The sequence below is a fragment of the Anguilla rostrata genome, chromosome 17 (assembly GCF_018555375.3).
Source record: "Anguilla rostrata isolate EN2019 chromosome 17, ASM1855537v3, whole genome shotgun sequence".
Lineage (NCBI taxonomy): Eukaryota > Metazoa > Chordata > Actinopteri > Anguilliformes > Anguillidae > Anguilla > Anguilla rostrata.
The window spans coordinates 14,843,528-14,854,546 of record NC_057949.1 but is presented as its reverse complement, the minus strand read 5'-3'; the positions used below and the strand labels follow the sequence as shown (position 1 = coordinate 14,854,546).

The following is an 11,019-nucleotide window of genomic DNA, read 5'->3' as shown; positions in this document are numbered from 1 at the left end:
TCTGAAATGGGGAGACTATTTATAAAAGTGCTGCATTTTCTACATGATGTAGAAAGAAACCGTTATAAAAATTCCCTTAAATAAAAACCGAGAAATGTGCACTTCAACCACATGTGAATTGTTTAATTACAAATATGAAATTGTACAGTACATAGCCAAATCAATTTAAAAAACATGTCCCAAACATGTCCCGCTCACTGCACTTTTTTTCCCACCGAAAATGCCAAAATAACCCTCTCCTAACCTCCCGTTACTCTGTTAGCGACATGTAAACAAAGGGGGCGCGCCAGATGTCATGTCACCGCCGTCAGTATGCGCACACTGCCAGTGCCAGCTAAAGCAGAAAACGTGTTGTACTTACAGTACCTGCACAGAGAAGACCATTGCAGTTGAGAGGGAAGGATGGCAAAAAGAAGTTGGTGAGTGAATGCAAGGGTTTTGTTACCAAAACAATTATGCGTATAGTTCAAACGAGACGCAGGACGATGGTTGCGCAGAAAATGCAAGCTCATTCATAGCTAGCATTAGCTAGCCAGTGTTGACTCACGTTATAATTTCAAGTTAGAGTACGGTGCTGGATGCGCTAGCTGGAATGGAAGGCGTAAGCTAAGCAAGCAGGAAATGTATGTTAAACATTACATTTCCCTACATTGCATTTCACTAATTTCTTCTGTACGTTTGTTCACGATTTCTGGATGACAGGAGCTGACTGTCTTGCCAGTCTTGTTGCGAAAGCTCCTCTCTGTGTGCGTCAAGACTTGGCACTGTACAGTGGTTAATAAGAGACCATGGTTCTATTTTTGAATTATACATGCTTGTATCCAGCAAATCAAGGTCGACAGACAGATAATATTTGCAGTTGAATCCAAATGCCTGGCGGTGTTTTTTAATGCCACCAGCTTTCAGTATGGCAATATGTTGATTTCAATATTATAGTTAATCTTGCTGATACTGCCTAATTCAATTTTTTCAAATTATGTAATGACTTGTTCAACTGTGACAGAATCTCTGTAAAGTGTCACTATTGATAAAGTAATAATACATTTTATTAATTTCATCATCTCTTTTTCGTAGTACACAAAATCAGGGTAAGTACAAAGTAACATCAAAAATAAATGCTATTTACACTGGAAACTACAGCAAATAACACTCACTACAGTGTCAAGTCTGCAAATTGACCCACATATAATGTTGGGATCAAGCGTACCCTAATTGTTAATGGGTTTCTCCTTTCCTCTCCAAGGAGAATGACCTCTGGTCCCCATTGGCTGCTTCTCCTGTCAATCACCTTTGGGGCATGGTCAGTGCCCATTGACCGCAATGCAGTTCCCCAGGAAGCCCATCCCCCGCCGGAGGGGAAACAGGAAGAGAACTTGGTATTTTCACCACAGAAATTCCATCTTTTATCTCCCTTTTCCCCTCTCCCTCTATCCTTCTCTCTGTCATCCCTCCATCAGTGCCCAGGAGCTGTGTGAACCTGTGTTCTTTCCCCAGGATACCGGCCTGTTCTATGACAGGTACCTGAGGGAGGTGGTCGAGGTGCTGGAGACCGACCCTCTGTTCAGGGAGAAACTGCAGGCCGCGAACACAGAGGACATAGAGGTGACCCTCCCCTCGGGCCCCTAGGTGCTCTTTGGGTCCCGTTCATTACTGTGTCAGTGTGATGGACTGCAGCGGTTGAGCGGCCTTGTCTGTTCTGTTGTTATTTTTCTTCTCCCTCTCCCTCTCTCTCTCTCTCTCTCTCTCAGAAGGGTAGGCTCGGTAAGGAGCTGGACCTGGTCGGCCACCATGTCAGGACCCGGCTGGACGAGCTGAAGAGACAGGAAGTGGCACGCCTCAGGATGCTGCTGAAGGCCAAACTGGACAGTACCAACACAGAGAGTGAGGGGGGAGTTTGTGATCAGACTGTACCAGCACAGAGAGTGAGGGGGGAGGGTATAACTGGACAATACCAGCACAGAGAGTGGGGGGAGGTGTAATCGTACTGAACCATCACAGAGAGTGAGTGGGTATAACTGGAAATTACCAACACAGAGACTGAGACAAGGGGAGGGTGTAACTGGACTGTACCAACGCAGAGAGTGAAAGAGGTGGGGGTGTAACTGGCCTATACCAACAGAGAGAGAGAGGGGGGGGACGGTATAACTGGGGGCGGGGTCTAAATGAGCAGTGCCTGCACATTATTATTAAGAGTTAATATTAAATATAAATTTTATGCAATAAGTTTTTTCTTTTTGTTGTACTTTTTGTTGCTTTTCTCCCATTTTCCCAGTGTCCTTTGTTAGTTAACATGGCCCCTCCCTCTCAGCTCTGCAGATAGACCACGCCGCTCTGCTGAAGCAGTTCGAGCACCTGGACCCCCACAACCAGAACACCTTTGAGTCCGCAGACCTGGAGCTGCTCATCGCTACGGTAACCAGGAATGATGGAGGGGGGGACCGGGGTTTAGATCAAACAGGCTGGGCTCTACGCTAACATTTTTTTCAAGTTGAAAAATGTAGAAGCGCACTAATGCATGCCAATTAGTTGATGTGCTCTTAAATTATTTTCCGAGTTAGCCCACATGAATTTTCTGGTGCAAATGCTCCTAAGTTGGGAGCATTGGGGAGACCTGATGGTTGTAGTGAAGCTGAGGAGAGACGGAGAGGGGGTGGGGGATCAGAGAGGTCTATCCCGAGCGGTCTGACCCCCCCCCCCCTTTTGGCAGGCCGCCAAGGACCTGCGGAACTATGACCTGGAGCGTCACGAGGAGTTCAAGCGCTACGAGATGCTGAAGGAGCATGAGAGGAGGGAGCACCTCCGCGGCCTGGACCAGGAGGAGCAGGAGAGGGAGGAGCAGAGGCTGCGGCGGCTGAGCGAGAAACACAGGCAGCACCCCAAAGTCTACGCTCCGGTGAGAGGGGTGGAGGGAGAGGGAGGGACAGAGAGCGAGAAGGGGATGGAGAGCAAGAATGAGAGAGAGAGAAAGAGGGAGGGGAGAGAGTAGGAGAGGGAGAGGGAGATGAGAAGGAGATGAGCAAGAATGAGAGAGAGCAGAGAGGAGGGAGAGAGTGGACAGGGGAGAGGAGAAGGAGATGGAGCAGAGGGAGGCTGAGCGAGCGGAAAAGAGCGGTGAGAGGTAGGGAGAGGGAGAGAGAGTGAGAAGGAGATGGAGGTCAAGGAGGAGAGAGAGCAAAAGAGGGAGGGGAGAGTGAGAAGGAGATGGAAGAGAGAGCGAGTAGGAGATGGAGAGCAAGAATGAGAGAGAGAGAAAGGGGGGACTGGGAGAGAGGGACAGAGAAAGAGGAAGAAGAGAAGGGGGCTGGGAGAGGGAGAGGGACAGAAAGAAGGATAGAAAGAGAGAGAGACCGGAGTAGAAATGGGTCTTGGATGGCACAGTTAACTTGCACTGGTGCTTTAGTGCTGTTATTCCCTCACTCGCTGTTTGGGAAAGCTGTTAGCCTGGTCTGGCGTTCCTGCTCATTGTACTCAGCTGAATGCTCTTCTGTTCCTCCTTCATTCCTGGATAAGAGCGTCTTGTGGGCGGCAGTGTAGTCTAATGGGTAAGGGTAAGGTCTTCGAATCCCAGGTAACACACTACAGTTGTACCCTTGAGCAAGGTACTTAACCCGCATTGCTTCAGTATACGTCCAGCAGTATAAATGGATGTAAATGCTATGCAAGACGTTGTGTAAGTTGCTCTGGATAAGAGCGTCCGCTAAATGCCTGTAAGGTAATGAAATGTCTACTAAGTTAACGCAATGCGATGGAGGGAGAGGATCGGTGAAAGGATATGAAGGAATGGAATGGAGGGGGGAATGAGAGAGGAGTGGAGGACCTCGGGCATTCTGGGTTCAGTGGAGAGCAGTAGACGTAATGAGATTGTCGGGGAAGAGGGCAATGTGACCCAGAAGAAGAGGGGGACAAGTAACCCAGTGCCACTCATGGTGCATGGGCGCAGGTACACTTTGTCTGTCGTGCTGAACTTCTCTTTTTTCTCTCTGTCTCTGTCTCTTTTTCTCTGTCTCAGGGCAGTGTAGCACAGCTTCGGGAGGTGTGGAGAGAAACCGATGGTCTCGACCCTCAGGAGTTCGACCCCAGAACCTTCTTCAGCCTTCACGGTGCGTCCGTTCGGTGTTTTTGTTTATTTCTCCACTCTTTTTTTGGAATTTGCATCTTAGTCCCTCGTCGCCTAGAATAACCGTAACGCAAGTCGCCGCTCGTCGTGACTTTTTCTGCGAACGATGGTTCTCTAGTTCCAATGGCCACAAGACAAAGACGGAAAAGCGCGTGCTTGAGTGCCTTTCAATCGCTTCTTGAGTACAGACCACAAAACCATCCGCACAATAAGGTTTTTAAAAAATGGCTAAAAGCACCACAATCAAAAGGCGGAACCTGAACGGCACCTGAGTGCCAGTCAAAGCAAGCCTGTGTGCTGGAAAGGTCTCCCTCTTAGCCCTGGGAGCTTGGCCTTCTGGATATCTCTGACCTTTTCATTGGGCAATCAGCTGCCCTGATTGGCTCTGGGCCATAGCTGTTCACATGCCTGTGAGTGGGGCTGGTGCTGTCCGTGGTGCTGCAGCTCTGCCAGGTCAGTCTGGAGGTGCTGAATGGACAGCACCTGAATCGCCCTTTCTGACATCACAGAACACAAATCAGCACAGCTGAATAACAGATATTAGCAACTGCGTTTGAAATGCACGCAATCAACACAAGCCTCTGCATTAACATGTTAATGGATGTTGGCGCAACAATTACATTTTCAGTTCATAACTGGATAACAGCAAATCCTTTTTGAAATTGTGTAAACTCACTGATAATATCAAGTTTCAAATGTAGCTGATATCAAGTATTGTCCACTATTGACAGTTGATTTACATTTGCATTCTTTGATATGTAAATATGTGTTTGGAGTTGACATATTTGAGGATTTGAGAATGGGATGGAATGTTGGAACAGCTGATATAGTGCCTTTATTTCTTATAGATACTAATGGAGACGGTGTCCTGGATGAGCAGGAGCTTGAAGCTTTGTTCACTAAAGAGGTATTCCCTCAGCCCAGTGGCTACGTAATTTTATCAGATCATTTTGTCCAGCCAACTGATATCTGTCCATATTAATAAACCATCTTGCTGTTTTGCCACTGATAAGCAATTTTTGCTCAGTATCTGATTCTCTCTCTCTCTCAGCTTGAGAAAGTGTATGACCCCCGGAATGAAGAGGATGACATGATAGAGATGGAGGAAGAGCGACTGAGGATGAGAGAACACGTCATGAAGAACGTCAGTTAGTCCTCCCTGCTGAAATCTACGATCACATACACATGATCTACCATTACACTACATATACACATAGTCTACCATTACACTTCATGTACACATAATCTCCCATAGCATCGCATACATATAATCTACCATTACAGTTGATATACACATAATCGACCATTATATTTCACATACACATAATCTACATTACACTTCATATTTAAATTATCTGCCATTGTACATCATTTGGACATGATCAGCATTATGACATACATCAACATGTCAACATCTGTTCAAGACGACCATTATTGTTTTCATTTCTGTGGATTGGTTTTGTCTTTGCAGGTGGACGTGAATCAGGATCGGCTTGTCAGCCTGGATGAGTTTCTGAGATCGACGCAGAAGAGAGAGTTTGGCAGCCCTGAAGAGTGGAAGGTGAGTATGGAGTTAGCTGCCAAAACGCTCCGTAATTGAAATTGGGCCTCACAAGTCGTGTAGTCATTCCCTTCAAGTTCGGTAGCATTTGCAATAAAAAAAAATTGGCAGTTTTTTTGGAGAAATGGACGCTTTTTCCTTCAAAATAATATATGACATTTGGACGTTTGTACTTTTGAAAAGAAAGCTTTTTGTCCATTTTTTATAGTCTTTACACTGTAATGGTGTCATTTTAAAAAACAAATTGCTAGCGGCTACGTGGTTAGCAACCCGTCACACAATTAAAACATCACACACAGGGCAGTATTTCCAGCTACTGTTAACGTGCATAAGCTGTTTGCTGCTACCCATTCATGTAATAAATTATACTTAAAAACATTTTTGTACAGTTGTATGCATCACTGTAAATATCTTTGTTGTTTTTCTTGTGTTTTCTTTAAATTTCTTTGTTGGCTAACAGTAGCGTTGACTAGCTTGAAAAGCCATGCCACGGCACCCGCCAGCTGTGACACTATATAACGTTAGCAACATTATTATTTTGCTTGCAAAGCGACGTACAATTCAGTGCCATTCTTACGGAACAAACGATAACACAACCTCATCCCCGAAATGATTTGCATATCAGTTGATTGTAAAAAAAAAAAAAAAAAAAGAGATATTTTAAAGTTTGTCCTCCCCAGATTTATAATATTGTTTAAAAAAACTACAAAAGAGAGTGGGTAATCTGTGCCAGAAATTTACGTCATGGAGGTCAGCTTGCCAGCTCACAATCAAATCTCTTCTGCTCTGTTGTTAGCTGGCTAGATATGGGAAAATAAACTTAAAGTGGAGTTGGGCGTTGTTAGAACACACACAGCGTGTGTGTGTGTGTGAGTGTACGTGTGTGTGTGAGTGTGTGTGTGCGTGCGTACGGAGTATCCTGTACATTCAGTGTCTGTAAATGGCAGTAACTGTCCCTCCTTCCATTTTACATCTTCTCGCAGACCCTGGATGACTCAAAGCCTGTGTATACAGAGGCGGAGCTCCAGCAGTTTGAGGCGGAGCTTCGAGAGAAGGAGGCGGAGCTGGCCCAGAGGGCGGAGTCTCTGCGGCAGGAAGAGGAACTTCTGAAGCAGTGGGGCACGGCGCTGGAGGCTCAGAGGAAAGAGTACCAGCAGGTGGGTGGGGGGGGGGGGGTCTGCAGGTTTCTATGGTTTAGACCTTGGAAGTGATGAAAGTGTGTGGCCACTTTAGCCAATCACAACTCCTTGAATGGAGTTGTGAAACGCAGCCAGGACCAGCAGCCACTGGAGCCCCTCAGGGCTGGAGGCTTCAGATGCCAGCTCCACAGCATGCTTCACACAGCTTCTAATCCACGTGTTTCTGTTCAGGCGGTGATGGACATGTCACAGAGACAGAGAAACCAGCAGGCAGTGGACGGGCAGCCCCTGCCGGGTCCTAACGGGGAACTCCAGTTTCGACAGGAGATGAAAAACCTGGAAGAACAAGGTGAGGAGGTGAAAGGAGAAGAAAGAGAAGAAAAAGAGGGAGGAGGAAGGGTAAAGGTTGTGATTGTAACATCCTCTCTTCTTTCTTTCAGGAGCAAACGCCACCATTTCTCTGGATTTTCCTGGAGAAGAACGGATGAACACCTCTAATGAGCCCACACAGAACCTTCCACTACACACGTCCTAACAGCCTACCGTATTCACTCCATCCCTACACACGTCCTAACAGCCTACCGTATTCACTCCATCCCAACACACGTCCTAACAGCCTACCGTATTCACTCCATCCCTACACACCTCCAGACCCCCCCTCACTCTCACTTCATCCTAACACCCTCAGCCCCCATCTCACTCCATCCCAACACATCTCCAGACCCCCCCACTCTCACTCCATCCCACACACCTCCAGACCCCCCCCACTGTCACTCCATCCCAACACACCTCCAGACCCCCACTCTCACTCTCACTCCATCCCAACACACCTCCAGACGCCCCATCAGGGTCTGCTGCTTTTCACTGCTACTCAGCAGTTAATGCATTTCTGTTCAAATGTAGCTATTTGGCAGACACTTATCCGAGTGACTTACACTAGTGCACACATCCAGATTTAGGCTGCAAACAGTGCTGCTTCCAGATCCTCAGTGTCACAGCCCATAATAGTGGACAGTACATAGTCTTACAACATACAGTTATTTATATAGTGGGTGCAAAACCGAATTGACAATGCACAATTTATCGCACCACTCTCTGTTAAGCAGGGGGCAGTAAGCCCCTTTAGGGAGAGGACAGTACTGCTCTTTAGGTAGGGGACAGTAATCCCCTATAGGTAGGGGACAGTAATCCCCTATAGGTAGGGGACAGTAATCCTCTTTAGGTAGGGGACAGTACGCCCCTATAGGTAGGGGACAGTAATCCCCTTTAGGTAGGGGACAGTAATCCCCTTTAGTAGGGCACAGTAAGCCCCTTTAGGGAGGGGACAGTACTCCCCTTTAGATAGGGGACAGTAAGACAGTTTAGGGTGGGGACAGTCAGTAGACTGAGGGTTGAAGGATCTGGCAGGAGTGTAGGTTTTGATAACAGACTGCAGGTATGAGGGTGTTGTTCCCCTTGCTGCAACCTCCCCCTGTCTGCAATTGGTTCATCCAAATATCACATGGTTGTTTGCATTACGGTTGACCAGCCAGGGGCGGAGTCCAACTTTTTTTTCTGGTTTATTTCATCATTGAACTGTCCTGTGAGAGCATTGTCTTGGTTCTGGGAGCACTGTCTTGGTTGGTTGAGCGAATGTGTCGCTCTCCACACTGTTGCTCAGTTACAACTGGATGACCGAAGCTTTGATACCAATTGCTCGGTCAAGCATATCAAAACTAATTTCACACATAATCACACAAAAATCATTTATCTAGTTGATAAAGACTTTAGGATGGGAATGAATAATTGTGCCTGTTGTAGTTACAAAAATGATCGGTTTGGAACTCCGCGGAGATTACACCTTCGACATATTTTCAGGTTTTCACTGAAATTGTGACTGTGAACTTGTTTTGCACAGTTTAATGCTTTTCTCATTCTGCCTGTAATACGCCTTGATACATGTTTCCCTTAGCCTATATATCATCCATCCATTCATTATCTAACCCGCTTATCTTGATCAGGGTTGAGGGAGGTGCCGAAGCCCATCCCAGCATGCATTGGGATAGAGGCACGAATACACCCTGGACATTTCGCCAGTCTATCGCAAGGCACACACACCAATCACTCACACACTCGTTCCTGGGGGAAATTTAGACTGTTAACCTAACCAGCATGTCTTTGGACTGTGGGAGGAAACCAGAGTACCCAGAGGAAACCCACACGGACACGGGAAGAACATGCAAACTCCACACAGAAAGGCCCCGGCCGGGATTTGAACCCGGTACCTTCTTACTGCGTGGCAGGAGTGCTACGGCAGTGTAGTATAGCGGGTAAGGAGTTGGTCACAAGTTCGATTCCCCAGTGGGACACTGCTGTTGTACTTTTGAGCAATGTACTTAACCTGAATTGCTTCAGTATATATTCAGCTGTATAATTGGATGCAATGTAAATGCTATGTAAAAGTTGTGTAAGTCGCACTGTGTAAGAGCGTCTGCTAAAAATGCCTGTAATATAATGTAATGTTTCATAACGTTTATGAAATTAGGTCCCGGTGGGTGCAGAAATGGAAGCTGTACTGCTGGGAGTTGGTTTTGAGCATACTTACCACGGTGTTCACGGACGTGTCTGCCGGTGGTTCATTTTCGAAAAAGTTGTTTTGTTTGGAGTGTCCTGCCTACTTGACACCTGACTCTGCGAGTTACTGACTCCGCACTGGGAGTTCTTTCCGCCCCTCGTTCTCTCTGTCCCTCACACTTCCTCCCTCCCTCCCTCCCTCTCACAGGCAGGTCGGCACACTCGTTCATTTCTGAGGTGTTACGTTTTTGGGCCTAATAAAGGATTCGGGTTTAAACAGAGCCCTGGTGGATGGCTTGAGCGGTTTTGTGAAGGACCAGGCTGGAGTGAAATGAGCATTTCAAATATGCAGCTGATTAAAACGTGCAAATCGTATGAGAGGAGAGTGTTCTTCGGAACATTGGTGAAAATAGATGTTTCTTTGAAAAGTTCCAGTAATCTACTTGAAATAATTATTTTACCCCGGTCTGAGTGCTTTGTCAAAGTATTTTGGCTGCCTCTCTCACTCTTAGCGATATACTGTGCAGTATCACACACACACACACACACACGCTCGCTGGTTAGCCAGCATAAATAAACAGAAAAGGACAGACCCTGGTTAATGTAGCAATACACCACAGTATACAGCTAGCCCAGGCAGCCATTAGCTGTATTCTGTGGCCAAGACATTTCACACAGACCAGGCACGACTCGGGCTTTAACAATCTGTTATGTGACGACTGGTTTATACGCAAAGGTTTTTGGCGGTTCAGATTTAGTACGCGGAGTGCCGTTTCCATAGAGATTTCATTACGAGAGGCGAAGACGCACTGAGGTGACCTCTCGGTGCCGCAGCAGGGGCGGACGGAACGTAGGTGTGACCCTGTTTCTGTTCGCCCTATCGGTGCTCGCGAATTCCCCCGATTTTTGCCGTGTTCACTTTATTATTTTTGGGTTTTTTAAATGGTTGAAAAATATGTTTATATTGTTGACTCTTAATGTGGCTGCGTACACCGTCCTGAAGACCGGAGGCTAACTGCGGCTGAAAAGCAGCTAATCTGTAAGCTGAGTGGACTGAAGATTTCGTTAAGAAGGATAGCACTGAAACTGGGTGTGTCAAGTACTGATGTCTTTCCCATAGGTCGAAATGCAGAGGTCGCTTTAGTCGCTGTTCCTATTGAAACACTAGCCAGTTGAGCAGTCTTTGTGACTGAAGCTCCTGCCACCCGTGCCCCAATAATGAACCCTCTTTCAGAGTCAATTAGATCTTTTCCAAAATTGAGGTCAGCTAGGCCTAACCAGCATTTTTATACATTCCACAGTGCATGATAGAGTGTTAATTGCTTAATTGTACCATGCAGTACACCTGTATGGAAGCATCTGCATTTGTTATGTTTCTCCACGCATTTGTTCAGGTTATTCCTTCAATTTGTCACCCATCTGTACATGCATGCAAGCAAAGATACATACATACATAGTACATACTCACATACATGCATACATACAATGTTTTATAATACTAATACTGCTACACAGAAAACGTACAGAACTCCACCATGCCACCTCTCATTTCCTGCATTACTGGATTAATCACAACATTTTTTGGAGGATGGAGTTCAAATTAAACCAAAACAATGCACCAAACCTTCAGTTTGTCTGAAATATTGTAA

At 46.3% G+C, this 11,019-nt stretch overlaps 1 protein-coding gene across 3 annotated transcripts; it reads left to right on the top strand.

Annotated features, from left to right (window-relative positions):
• The first annotated feature begins 253 nt into the window (after positions 1–253).
• nucb1 (nucleobindin 1) lies at positions 254–10,011 on the top strand. 3 transcript variants are annotated; one of them, XR_010326553.1, is made up of 15 exons: positions 262–419; positions 1,244–1,376; positions 1,495–1,602; positions 1,749–1,881; positions 2,309–2,412; positions 2,708–2,893; positions 4,010–4,100; positions 4,966–5,024; positions 5,169–5,261; positions 5,589–5,678; positions 6,662–6,835; positions 7,049–7,166; positions 7,258–7,395; positions 7,577–8,087; positions 8,135–10,011. XR_010326553.1 is itself a non-coding variant. In XM_064314557.1 (14 exons), exons 1-13 carry the CDS (start codon positions 403–405, stop codon positions 7,350–7,352), a joined length of 1,398 nt encoding a protein of 465 aa, XP_064170627.1. In that variant the 5' UTR covers positions 254–402; the 3' UTR covers positions 7,353–7,395; positions 7,577–10,011. The 3 variants fall into 3 exon arrangements, 2 of the variants coding, with proteins under 2 accessions (XP_064170627.1, XP_064170626.1); XM_064314557.1 differs by having other exon boundaries at positions 254–419; positions 1,752–1,881; positions 7,577–10,011; XM_064314556.1 differs by having other exon boundaries at positions 7,577–10,011.
• Positions 10,012–11,019: the final 1,008 nt, after the last annotated feature.

Bases quoted from the DNA above. Each gene is read 5' to 3' on its own strand.
- nucb1 (XM_064314556.1), top strand. The intron at 5,025-5,168 runs GTATTCCCTCAG...TCTCTCTCTCAG, and splicing joins AAGCTTTGTTCACTAAAGAG to CTTGAGAAAGTGTATGACCC. The intron at 6,836-7,048 runs GTGGGTGGGGGG...GTTTCTGTTCAG, and splicing joins AGAGGAAAGAGTACCAGCAG to GCGGTGATGGACATGTCACA.